The sequence below is a fragment of the Bactrocera dorsalis genome, unplaced genomic scaffold (assembly GCF_023373825.1).
Source record: "Bactrocera dorsalis isolate Fly_Bdor unplaced genomic scaffold, ASM2337382v1 BdCtg141, whole genome shotgun sequence".
In the NCBI taxonomy this organism is placed as follows: Eukaryota; Metazoa; Arthropoda; class Insecta; order Diptera; family Tephritidae; genus Bactrocera; species Bactrocera dorsalis.
Genome location: NW_026038192.1, coordinates 37,592 through 50,000, shown reverse-complemented (window position 1 = coordinate 50,000; position 12,409 = coordinate 37,592). Strand labels below are relative to the sequence as shown.

The 12,409-nt window shown below is 33.8% G+C and overlaps 3 protein-coding genes across 6 annotated transcripts; all 3 read right to left on the bottom strand.

Moving 5' to 3' along the window:
* Window positions 1-456: 456 nt before the first annotated feature.
* Window positions 457-3,483, bottom strand: LOC125780159 (polyadenylate-binding protein). Of its 2 annotated transcripts, none has more exons than XM_049461832.1 (3): window positions 3,342-3,483; window positions 2,182-2,481; window positions 457-953 (listed from the first exon to the last, which is right to left on the bottom strand). In XM_049461832.1, the coding sequence occupies exons 2-3, from the start codon at window positions 2,372-2,374 to the stop codon at window positions 472-474; spliced, it is 675 nt and encodes a 224-aa protein (XP_049317789.1). In that variant the 5' UTR covers window positions 2,375-2,481; window positions 3,342-3,483; the 3' UTR covers window positions 457-471. The 2 variants fall into 2 exon arrangements, with proteins under 2 accessions (XP_049317789.1, XP_049317788.1); XM_049461831.1 differs by lacking the exon at window positions 3,342-3,483 and adding an exon at window positions 2,877-3,057.
* A 38-nt stretch (window positions 3,484-3,521) lies between these two features.
* Window positions 3,522-6,925, bottom strand: LOC105228085 (meiosis-specific nuclear structural protein 1). Its single transcript, XM_019990945.3, has 8 exons — window positions 6,785-6,925; window positions 6,361-6,399; window positions 5,405-5,518; window positions 5,137-5,327; window positions 4,799-5,069; window positions 4,585-4,720; window positions 4,342-4,491; window positions 3,522-4,210 (listed from the first exon to the last, which is right to left on the bottom strand). Exons 3-8 carry the CDS (start codon window positions 5,430-5,432, stop codon window positions 3,883-3,885), a joined length of 1,104 nt encoding a protein of 367 aa, XP_019846504.2. The 5' UTR covers window positions 5,433-5,518; window positions 6,361-6,399; window positions 6,785-6,925; the 3' UTR covers window positions 3,522-3,882.
* Window positions 5,700-12,187, bottom strand: LOC105228082 (uncharacterized). 3 transcript variants are annotated; one of them, XM_049461826.1, is made up of 6 exons: window positions 11,849-12,187; window positions 11,529-11,601; window positions 8,993-11,414; window positions 8,860-8,934; window positions 7,777-8,797; window positions 5,700-7,720 (listed from the first exon to the last, which is right to left on the bottom strand). In XM_049461826.1, the coding sequence occupies exons 3-6, from the start codon at window positions 11,344-11,346 to the stop codon at window positions 7,031-7,033; spliced, it is 4,140 nt and encodes a 1,379-aa protein (XP_049317783.1). In that variant the 5' UTR covers window positions 11,347-11,414; window positions 11,529-11,601; window positions 11,849-12,187; the 3' UTR covers window positions 5,700-7,030. The 3 variants fall into 3 exon arrangements, with proteins under 3 accessions (XP_049317783.1, XP_011206000.2, XP_011206002.2); XM_011207698.4 differs by having other exon boundaries at window positions 11,529-12,187; XM_011207700.4 differs by lacking the exon at window positions 11,529-11,601 and having other exon boundaries at window positions 11,849-12,186.
* Between the last annotated feature and the right edge of the window lie 222 nt (window positions 12,188-12,409).

Sequence of the window (12,409 nt, the reverse complement as noted above, 5' to 3'; positions counted from 1 at the left end):
CAAGTTTACCAAACAATCAATGGGTTGTAAGCTGTGTAATTTTCTTAATTTTCGAGACCTAGACCAACTGATATTTATATAGTACACTTTATTGGAAACTTGTGATTCGACAACTTTTGTCAAGTGATCTGGAGGATCCATCGACATGGTAAGTACAGAATCTGGTTGTTTCTTTTACAGCTATAAATCTTAATCGTTTGGCAAGTTTACCAAACAATCAATGGGTAGTAAGCTGTGTAATTTTCTTAATTTTCGAGACCTAGACCAACTGATATTTATATAGTACACTTTATTGGAAACTTGTGATTCGTCAACTTTTGTCAAGTGATCTGGAGGATCCATCGACATGGTAAGTACAGAATCTGGTTGTTTCTTTTACAGCTATAAATCTTAATCGTTTGGCAAGTTTACCAAACAATCAATGGGTAGTAAGCTGTATATATTGATGCTTGCTTATAATGTTAAATAGGATTAACTTACCTTATAGCTGGTTATTTTCCCGAAAGGCTCAAATAACTCCTTCAACTTCTCGTCATCAAAATCTTCTCCAAAATTCTTTACGTACACATTAGTAAACAGTTTTGCTTTTTCTCCCAATTCCTTCTCGCGTTCCTTGCGTGGAATGAATTTACCTACGTAGACTTTTTTAGCATTTAACAACATGCCATTGACCTTTTCTATCGAAGTGTTAGCTGATTCTTCGGTTTCAAAATGTACGAAACCATATCCTTTTGAATTGCCCTTTTCGTCGGTTGCAACTTTACAACTCAATATGTTGCCAAACGCAGAAAAAGTGTCATAAATCGCCTTATTGTCAATACTTTTATCAAGATTTTTAATAAAGACATTTCCCACGCCCGAACGACGCAAAGATGGGTCCCGCTGTGACCACATAATGCGTATAGGCTTGTTACGAATTAAATCAAAATTCATCGTATCTAACGCACGTTCCGCTGTTAAAAAAGTAAGTAAAATAAATATTTTAGTTATTAATGGAATTCAATGGTAAAAAAAAGTTTCGTTTTCCTCAAATTGAAAAACAGTAGTTTTAAAAATAATTCTGACAAACCTTTAAAAAATTTTATAAACAAAATCATAATTGAAATAATACATATGTTATTAAAGCAAGTTTTCTTTGTTCGCTTACTAATGATGCCAAGTATAAGATTTAATTAGAACAGCATGGTAAGTAAAGCGATCTTTTTCTTGCATTTTCTGTATAGTCCGTGGGCACTTGGTAACTCATAAACTACGTTACGAAAAATGCATTGTGATACTAATAACAAATATACTTGATTTGTTCTTCAATACTTGTTCTACAAAGGTTTTACAAACTTTTTTAAAATTAAAAACTCTTGTTACAACAACATGCATCGATATCTCTTTATCGCGGTATTACTAAGTCATATTGTAAAATTTCTTTTCACAGATGTGCTTGTCATGCAAAGCACGTGCGAAAGTGTCAACGTAGCATTTGCACTAAAATTAAAAAAAAAACGTAAATATAAGATGAAACTAAATTCCTATGCGAAATACTCAATTTAAATATAATTATTGCTCACCTAATTGACAGTCTAACAAATATAAAGTGTTTTTAAAAAATATATATCTATGTACATAAAAGTATAAATATGTACATATCAATGTGAAGTCACTGAACCCCAGATAAAAAAAAAATAACGTAAGTAAATTACAATACGAGTACATAAAGTAGTGAAAGTTGAAAAAAAAAATCATGAATTCTGCATACGTGACATTTTTTTAGGGAATTCCAAATATATTCATACATATATGTATACAAAATATTTGGTATATATATATAAATATACGTAACAGGATTTGTAATTAATAAACATTGACTGAAAATATCTGAGTAACCTACGGTCCAGAGCTAATGATGAAAACATTAGTAAAAACGGAAACAAAGAAAATTGCTTTTGTTTCCCCATGATAGCCTGTAAATCAGGTACAAATATATACACTGGAATTAAAAATGGCTGACACATGTGGTGAAAACTATAGTAATGCCAGATCACATAATCTATAAACACTCCAATTTAAAAAGTACACTTCCGCTACATATCAAATCGACTATTATTCGCAACATAAATATATTATATCTTCAAAAAAAAAAACTATAGAAAATTTTCTTGGAATTTCTCTTCATATTTCGCTACTTACCGTCTGCTGGTTGCTGGAAATTTACATAGGCATAGCCCAGTGAACGACGTGTAATTACATCACGGCAAACTCGAATGGATAATACCGGACCAGCGGTTGAAAATTTCTCAAATAAACCAGCCTCGTTTATATCCTGATGTAAATCGCCAACATAAAGTGATGCCATTTGATAGTTGGGTCCTCCAGAATTCATTTTTTTTTTTATCTGTCGGATACAATTTATCTTTGCACGCTTCTTTCAATCGCTCTCTTCAATAACGTTGAAGAGAAAAATCTACACAAAAGAAAAACTTAAAAGAACTGTAAATAGAAACAAATTAGTTATTAAGTATTATTATAGTACAGCAAAATTTTCAAGTTAAAATGCTAACAATAAAGTGGCAACCCCAAGAAACACGTTTCGTACTAATGCGGCGCTGGCAATTGCTATTCAGTATAGCAATACCAACAAGAAATTAAATTTAATACAAAAATTGTTATAAATTTCGAACACCTTTCATAAATATATAAAATAAAATTTCAAACAATTTTACATGTGTTATTCTGGGTTTTCCCCTCACGAACCCTCTTCATGAAAACCTCGTGTGCATAAACGACCACCATTTTTCTTTAGCTTTGCTTCGCCATGCCACGCCACAATCGAATTTCACTTTTATCGGTTATACATGACTACATTATTCTGTAATTTTACTTACGTTTTATACACTTGCTCGATTTTTGCTACTTTTTGCAATTTTTTTTGTTGATTTTTATATATTTTTATTTTTTTTTTTGGTTTTTTAAATGATTTTTTCACAAAAATATGTGATAGTCGCGAGCTTAATTTACCACACGACCACTCACCACGTCGGACTCAACACGACTCAATTCAATTTTCATTTTCTTTCGGTTCACACGAATACGCCATTTTCGATATTCCATTCACCTCTCAATCATGGAATGCGATTGATGAACCCCAGAGTTGCAACAAGTATCCGAATACGTTATGGAGTGCTTACACTCTACTTCTAATTTCTTTATAGATCAAGGATTGTTTAGTACCATAATACAAATTCATATACATTTCGTCATCAATATATGTATTATTGTAAAATTTTATGCACTTCTAAGACAATTTGTGATTGTTCCTAAACACTATTTATAAAGGGAATATAATTTACCTTTGATCGAAAAATAAATGAATCCTTTCGCAAACCACCGCTTTTAACCAAATATTCACAGGACAGCAATGACGATTTTTATAGCGACGGACACCTTATTTAAGGATTTCCACAGTAGTATCGGGCACACTTTTATTGTTGACGTTGGCGATTATGTTTGTATGTATCAATTGAAATAGTAAAAAAAAAAATGTTCACAAATTTGAAATGCACATAAAATCGGATTTCGGAATTAAAAAATATTTGGCTAACTATCGGACATTTAATCTTTTTTTTGCACAATCAAAATGCGAAAGGAAAAACGAGACATTTTTGAGATAAGAATCAAACAAAATATTTTCTTTTTTTTGGTTGATTGCGAGAATTATTTTATTTGTTTTTTACAAACATGCAGAACGAAAACTACAATTTTTCCAAAATAATTTTTCCTCAAATGTTTCTCGATGTATTAAAAATTCATTGAGTGCCTAGATTCAATCATCTACCGTAGATTTAAAGTGTATCCATGAGGAGTGTATGTGCACATAAATATATAAAACATTTAATTGCGCTTCTTTTTGCCCTTCTTTTTTTCAACTTTCTTCTTGCTACGACGATATCTCCGAAAAGCCCGTTGGATAATTTTCGCTGCACGCGTCATCATGAATAGCATTACTCGTTCCTCGTGCTTCCGACGATCTTCCTCCTCTTTTGTTTTAACAATGGCTTCATATTCAGCCTCTTCTCGTTGGTATTCGATAAGAAATTCATCAAACTGTTTTTTCTGCTCGTCGTATTCTTCTTGTAGGTAAACGTTCTCTTTAATTTTTTCTCCAATATTCTGATCAAATTTTTTCAACAAAGCTTGCAATTGTAAGAGTAGTTTATTTCTAAAAATATTCAAATGCATACTATTAGAAGTATTTATAATTATGATGTTAAAATGTTTACTAAAAAGTTAGGTATCTAAATTGAATACAAAATCATAAACTGAAAAGTATGTTTGAACATTATTTCTTACTTTTCATCACGCACCTCCTTTTCATGTAAGAGGTTTTGTTTTAACATTTTTTCATAAGCTGCCTTTGTTCTCTCGAGTTCTTCTTCCAGTTCCTTTTGCTTTATAACACTCGCCATATGTATATTGTGAATTCGTCTACTGGACTTCACCCTGCAATACAGCAATGGATAAGCTAAATAACGTGAATGGATTAATGGGTTCATAAGTGTATTTAATATATGAAGGCAAACAAAATATATTTACAGTTCTTCTCTAATGCGCACATTATTGTCCCATTTTTTAAATGCTAGATCAGCCTCATATTTTTTAATAACACCATCCTTTGCAGCTAGCTTCCAACGTAAGTTAATTTTTTGATTGTGTAATTTTCCCTGGAATTCTATATTTTAAGAAAATAAAGAGTGTGCCCTTGAATGTGTATAGAAATCGCCTATACAATCCTTAATCTACATTTTACCTGCTATATTTTTCTTCATCTGCTCGTTATCATGATAAACTTGATGAATTTTCTTTTCCTTTGCCAACTCAGCCATCGCCGATTTACTCAATCGCTCTTGAGCTATATTTTGCAAAAGTGTAAAAGCATTCAATAGAGACTTATCCTCATCGCTCAATTCATCGAGCCAATCGGGCAAAGAATGCAACATTTCATAGTTTTCATGGAACATGTCAATTAATTGTAACAGTTGTAGATTTTCTTCAGGATTAAATTTTTTTTCATTCGTTTTCTAAAGTTGGGTGGAGAAGACTGCTAAATTATAGCATGAAAGATGAACGCTTTCAAAACGTACATACCTTTATAATTAAGAACGATTGAATGGTATGCCAGCACTTTTCATATTTTGTTCCTTTCAAATGTCTTCTAACCGTCAATGGGTTCTCTAACACACGAGGAATCAGTAAAGATATCTTTAATTTCTCAATGGACTCATTTACAATACGCATGACACTGGCAACCTGAGCAGCTCGCTCGGCAGACATCTCAGCTGCCAAAGGGAACACACAAATGCACATTAAATATAACTTCCTATTGCAATTATTAATCTTATTCTGGCCTACTTACCATTTTCATATTCGTTTTTGTTGTTCATGGCAATTATTTTATCTTCATAGATTTAAAATTATGTATTTAAAAAATATATGGAAATTGTAAATTGGAGAGCAGTCAACGAGAAAACTGAATGCAAAATAAAGAAAGGGTTGCTATAGAAATTTATTTCCTATGTAAGTATGTATGTATGTATGTTGGCACGTACAAACATATGGATACACCAGTTATAAGTAAATCATTCTATATTCTTTAATATGAACTGAAGCTGTTATTCGGTGTTTTTTCTTTAAACGATTTGTGTATAAAATATTTTGAAACAAACATTTATTTTTCCTTTTACTTTTTTAATACATAGACATCCCAATTAAACATATTATATACTAAACATATTTCATTTAATTCAATTAATTCGTATTTATAATACTCAAAAAACTGTCAATAGATTAATAAATTTATGGGTTGCTTCTAAAATAATGGAAATGTTTTATCCACATATAACATCCAGACAACAATTTCGCTATTGGAATCATCCTCAATAAAAAAAAATCTAATTAACATTTACCATATATAAAGATATTTAGTAATAGATGCAAAACTTTAATTTTACTTAATTTACTATACCGATTTTGGCTACAAGACTTCTCAGCAATGGGCTTAAGTTTGACCAGAATTTTGATCCAAAGAAACTTAATCGCATAACCACCCAAATTTCAGTTTGGCTGTTCTCTCTTGTCATAGTGCGCATATAAGTATGTTTCATGTATGTATGTACATATATAAATTTGTATGTGTATATTACTACTTGCGCCATTGCACTTTCAAACCTGTATAATGTTAAACTTTTCATTCAGTACACTCCTCGAAATTAATACTTATATGTATGTATATGTTACTTAATCATTAAATATACATAACTAAAACTGGCAGTGAAGAAAATTATAACTCAAAAATACGTGAAATATACATACTTATGTTTATATCCCAAATTTGCGGAAACAATATTATAACTGAAACGAAAAGTATAAAACGAAATGTAATCATTCAATTCAACATCTTTACAGCATTGTTTCATATAATATTAGACTTGTTTAATGGTTTGATAGTAGGTTGAAGTAAATCAAAATCAAGTGCTATATCATTAGAAATACACAAATACACAAATCGAATTACTTCCTTTGTATGTGAAAGTAAAATACCGAACATTGCTGATAATGTCAAGCAAACATTTCTTGTTTTGTTTAAATTTACTCGTTCATGTATTTATATTTTTTTAGAATGGAAAAAATAAATAACAGCCAATTAATGCGATTGGGACTTAAATTTACTATAAACAGTCTGTACCAATATATAAATTAAAGTAAGAACTTAAAAATATTGTAGTGCTCTACTTACAATTCGCATTGTTCACAATTAGCATGCCAAATATATGCAAACACAATAATTTAAGGCAACATTTAAATGAGCAAATATCGTAAAAATCATATGACTGTATATAAATATCCAATATATTCCACGAATTTTGGTATATAACTTAATGTATCCGACAGCGATTTTTGAACAAATGTCCACGATTAAGTCTTATTTATACACAGTAAACTTGCATAAAATAAAAATCTTGTCCGGGAAAAGTAGCTTCTTTTAGTGTTCACATTCTAACGTCGCTGTTGTGAATTTTGTTGTTGTCGGCGATATTTTTTGGGTTAATTGTGCTTGCGACGAAGCTGTTGCCACATCACCCCATTCAATTAGATATTGCCGCTGACCATCGGCCAATTGTCGTTTGGCACGAATGCAAAATTGTTCACCAGATTCAATGCGATTCACTGCGCCACCAAAGTACTCCTTAACGGACTGTTTAAGATCTTGCATACTATTCCCATTCGAGCTTTTGTTGTTATTTTTATGTAAAGCCTGTTGTTGCTGTTGTAATGTTGCCAACGTTATATTGCTGGATGAGTTAGTCGATGATACAGTGCTCGCACTAGAAATTGAGCTACGGCGACTATTAGCGGGTGAAACCTTTTGGGGACGTTGCCTCAAACGACGACCATGCGACGGTTTAGCTTGTTGTATTAGTTCTACTTGTGCATCCACCCCCGAACTCGTTGAGCCTGGCGGCGACGAAGACGATGACGATGATGATGATATTGATGAAAATGATGCAGCTGTAGCTGTTGTTGTTTGACGTTGACTTTGTTGCTTGTTAAATGTGGACAATACTCTAGTCGTATTTGTTGTTGTGAGTTGGGTTTGTGTAGTAAGCAAGTCTTTGGCATGTATAGGGAAAAAGTTCCTAGGAAATGGATTGATTGTTGTTGTACTAATAACCTGAAAGTATAGTATAAAATAAATAAGTGTTTTACAAATATATTTGACCATTTCACCTCCACATTTGATGATAGGCGACGAGTTCGTCTCCTCCGCACCTCCTGATTCGGACCAATTGTTATGTCTTTGGCACTCAGTCTTCGCTTGATTGTGCGTACTGTTCGGGGCTGTCCGGCAGCCTTGGCTAAATTACTTGTACTTAGATTTGAAAAAATACCTGCGTTTTTAAGCGCTGCCAGCTTAGAGCTGAAGTCCAAAGCTGTTGTATTAAAAATACTACTTTTAATCATTGTGCCGCTTCGATTAAAATTTAATAAGTTTTGAACACATCCCGATGAAGTTCCTGTCGTTTGGGATGCGGGTATATTCTTTTTAGGTGTAATTAAGCGAAATGGGTTATTAAGACCTAAAAAGTTTTTCGGCGGTGGGATGATAACATCAAGTGATGTACCTCGACTACTGGACGAATTCTCATCCGATGACGAATCACAGATGCGACTGCTGTCATAGCGCTTAGCGGCTGCCTCAGCAGCAACCTCCTTGTAGGAATTTGATAATTTAAATGCTTTGCGCTTACGACTGTTCCGCTCTGAAACCATTGGCGACACATTGTTATATACTAATGACGCAGAATTGGGGTTGACTGCATTAGACATAAGTGCCCCATCAACGATTTTGTTATCAAATTCACTCTCATCTCTGATCTGTTTAATACTTCCGGTTAAACACTGGGGTGTCTTTAATGGAGATACATATTTTTCTTTTCTTATTGAATGGCTAGACTGTATTGTACTATTAGCATCATTAGCATTTTCATCGTCCAAAACCGATATCTTCTCACACAATATAGTATCGTTATTATTATGCTTTTTGACTGATTTTTGCCTCAAACAACTTGTGTTTACATTTTGTGTTGAATCCTTTATTTTACGACTCTTCTCCATTATATGTTTAATCGGGATTTCATCATCTGAAGTAAATATTTCGTTTTCTTCAACACGAAATTCATATATATCTGGAGGAGCATTCCGTTGTGAAGATGACGAAATTTTGGAAATTTCGTCACTACTCTTGTATCTATAAGAAATGATAATATATATAGTATTTTTTCCTTGTGTTAGTACCTTATTCATGCATACTTATTGTTTCGAACTAACGATATGCACAAATGCTTGTCCACTAGTTTTGATCGATCCTTCATAGGCTTACTGCAACTAAATTTTAAAATTTTTATAAATTTGTGAAAATATTAGAAGTTTATTTTGAGCTTACCGAAGACAAAACCAAACGCCGCTGCCCGGTGTGGTTTCTCTGGTACAACTACGATGATAGCCACGCCGACAATCCTCACATGTTTCTATAACATCTTGTTCTTGGACACGCTTGCACGCTACACACATTTGAGCATTACCATTCCCACCACTATTTTCCAGCCGCCTCATCTCTTCAATGCCGCACCATAGCTCTGAGTTATCGTCAAAACGTATCAAGTACTGAATTTTTTGTATCTTACTCATCTCAGAATCAGCGCTGCTGCCGATAACCGTTCCTAGATATTGACGGCCATCATCCTTTCGGATAAACACATCCTCGCCCATCATAAAAGTGGACTTTGATAAAGAAACGGATGAATTTGCCGTTTTCTTGTCATCTATTAAGCTATCAAGTGAACTTGGAGACGAAGTAGTGGGTGTTGGTGGTGTAAGAAGGGTTACTGATGAGGCTGTTTCATTAGCAGCAACTTGTGTTATTTTTACGGGTGCAGGCGATTGTGGTGACACCGATTTTGTGTGTTTCAAATCGACATCTTCACTTGAGTCGTGTAATACTGCAATGTTATGTTGCTGTAATATAAGATTTGGAGAAGAAGCATCATCGCATTTCGTTGTGTTTTTCATGCGTATTGCCTCCGGAGTTGAAAATTTTATTTCATTATCTTCTATTTCGACAATGTCGTTTTCAGATATTTCATTCATTTTAGTCACTCTTTCAGTATCAGTTGCATTCTCCTCATCGCTAATGACGTATTCGCATTCTTCATCATCCAGTAGGTCAATACTCTGCGTAATTGTTGCAAAGGGTTCTCCCGAAGCACTAGAAATGGTTTTGTTCATTAATCTCCTTTTTGAAGGTGTACAAACCGTTGTTTGTGATGTTACACTATTTCTTTTAGTTTCAATTGATGTATTTCCGATTATTATTTGAGAAGATGTTGATTGTGAAGCTAATGTACTTCTCGTAGGCGCCAAATTTAATAACAAAGGTGGTGAAGTACTATTTTCGGGGGAGGTGGGTGGAGTATGTGGAGTTGTTGTTGTAGAGTCTGGTTCATCGATCACTAATGTAGAATCGTTGCTAGCGTAAGAATCGCTATGTATCGCTCCACCATTACTGACCGGGTCCAGCACTACTTTGTGATGAATTGCTGGTATAATTGGAGATGGCTGTTGTGGGGTGTGAGTAGCTAAAGTATATGTATTATCAGGTGATGTTATTGCAGAAGTCGCCACTGTTGCGGTAGATTCTAAAGCAGTATTTATGCCGGAAGTATCGCTATAATGATTATTAATACAAATATTAATACGATCCAACACAAGGGTTGAGTTCGAACTTGTCGTTGTGGCGGGGGAAGACACCAATGTGGGTGAGCTGTTAACTCCATCAGCAACCGTTGAAGATTCTTCTGCAAGAGTTGACATCAGCTTTGAGGCAGATGAAAGATTATTTGCTGTAGCTACGCCATCGTTTGTGTTATTTGACATAGACACAAAGAATTGGTGTTGAGCATCATCTTGCGTGATATGCAAAGATGTCGCCGATGAAGTTGGAGCAGAAAAATGTTGTTGTGTGAAATGAGTAGGCAATGCTGTCGACAACTGCTGAGGATAAGCAGATTGCTGATGTGGTGTGTGATAGAACTGTGGGAGTTGTATTATATCGTCGTGCCCAACAGCTGCTTCATCTTTAGCCATGTTATATATATGTTGTTGGTGTTGTTGTTGCAACGTGTTTGGCAGTGTTGTAATTATACGAATATTATTGGCGTTCCCGTTGTGGTAACAGCCCGTGAGTGTATTAACTGCTGACGATCTGCTGTTAATAACTCCTGAATTTGTTCGTGGTTGCATCTGCGCTGAAGCTCCATATTGACTTGCAGAAAAATTATTTGTTATTAAAATGGTATTGCCATGTTGATGCTGCGGCCGGTTAGCTTGCTGCACAGAATTTGATGATGTAGAAGTTAAAGACGTTGTTGCTACGCCGCTATAGAATCTCTGTGATGATGGTTGAATTCCAGGGATAGCCGTATTGAAAAATGTTTTGCCCAATGTAGTGGTCAATGGTATTTGACGTGGACCGAATAATTCAGTTGCTCCGGTAGTTGTAATCGGTATAGAATTTGTGGTAATTTCGCGTCCCTTTTCTGCACATGTGCTAACATTTGGAAGTTGTAATTGTATTGATTGCTGATGCTCAGATATGGGTAAAGTCGAAGCAGGCGGGAGGAAAATGTTACCAAGGGCTGGTTGAATACTGGTATGATGTGATAAACGTTCATTCGGTGCTTGATGCTGAACATTATGAGGATCCTGGTGAACATTTAGGTCATAAGAAGCACTATTCATGGTTAGAAAATTCTGCCAAGACTACAGATGGACTAATAGTAATTTCGATGTTAATATATTCGATTTGTCTGCAATTGGTGAAGAAATTGTTATACATATATTTGTTTATTAGTGGCAGAATACAAAAATTCTACCAAGATGATTATTTGTTCAATATTTTTTACAACAGCTGGCAATACTACCTTATTTTACCGGCAAGTGGCTGACATTAGGTGTGAAGAGGACAAATTAATGTGCACTTTTCATTTTCCATTACTGGAACAGACAGTGTAAACGATTATACACATATATTTCAGAAATTCTTGTAAGCCAATGTTCAAATTTTTATATTAATTTCAATAATTTTACTTATCACCAGTATTGCCGTTTCAATCAATGCAATAGAATCATTTTTTATACAAAGCACTTTAAAGAACGTGATCAATCTTTACACAAGTTAAGATTCGTAGAGCATTTTTTGTACTCTTGGAAATTTTCTACTTTCGAGTCCCTCTTAACTCACCTAATATGGAGTATTTTATAAAATCTTAAATATATTGAAATTATAGTTTATTTTATTCGATTTGCAACCATATTTAATAATATTCAAACAATTAAATATAAATTTTCCACTCGGAATTTGTATTAACACCGTCAGCCATTTTCCCAACACACGAACTGATTTTTTCCATTTCTCTTTACCTTCCCAATTCGTGCGCTTCTTCACTTTCCAGGCCAGAATTGGTTATTGACAACTACTGTAGTCACAGGGTTGCATAAATGACCAGAAATAATTAATAATATTATATACATTTCTCTGGAATTAGTTCACTTTATCGTTTCGTCCAACCACTTCTTGGACCACGCTTTATTCCCTTATTCGTTTTGACGCCATAAACGAAAGTCTTTGTTTATAATTATTATGAAAGCTTGACAGCTCGTTCGATAACAATGCAAATTGTTTAAATTTTTCTATGTTTCTATGTTATATTTAAACTACAAAGTATTTGTTCAAGCACATTTATAAAGTTTAAGTTAATATTTTTGTAATTATTTGTAACGTTTTTAGACAATTCAAACTTTT

What these genes read in the sequence shown, in the direction of transcription:
- LOC125780159 (XM_049461832.1), bottom strand. Translation starts at nt 2,374, where the DNA reads ATGAATTCTGGAGGACCCAACTATCAAATGGCATCACTTTATGTTGGC. An exon ending in TTTCCAGCAACCAGCAGACG is followed by an intron (nt 954 to 2,181) that starts GTAAGTAGCGAA and finishes CTTTTTTAACAG; the next exon opens with CGGAACGTGCGTTAGATACG.
- LOC105228085 (XM_019990945.3), bottom strand. Translation starts at nt 5,432, where the DNA reads ATGAACAACAAAAACGAATATGAAAATG. An exon ending in AATCGTTCTTAATTATAAAG is followed by an intron (nt 5,070 to 5,136) that starts GTATGTACGTTT and finishes ACCCAACTTTAG; the next exon opens with AAAACGAATGAAAAAAAATT. An exon ending in GATGAAGAAAAATATAGCAG is followed by an intron (nt 4,721 to 4,798) that starts GTAAAATGTAGA and finishes CTTAAAATATAG; the next exon opens with AATTCCAGGGAAAATTACAC.
- LOC105228082 (XM_011207698.4), bottom strand. Translation starts at nt 11,346, where the DNA reads ATGAATAGTGCTTCTTATGACCTAAATGTTCACCAGGATCCTCATAAT. An exon ending in GGCGTTTGGTTTTGTCTTCG is followed by an intron (nt 8,935 to 8,992) that starts GTAAGCTCAAAA and finishes TTTAAAATTTAG; the next exon opens with TTGCAGTAAGCCTATGAAGG. An exon ending in TCGTTAGTTCGAAACAATAA is followed by an intron (nt 8,798 to 8,859) that starts GTATGCATGAAT and finishes CATTTCTTATAG; the next exon opens with ATACAAGAGTAGTGACGAAA.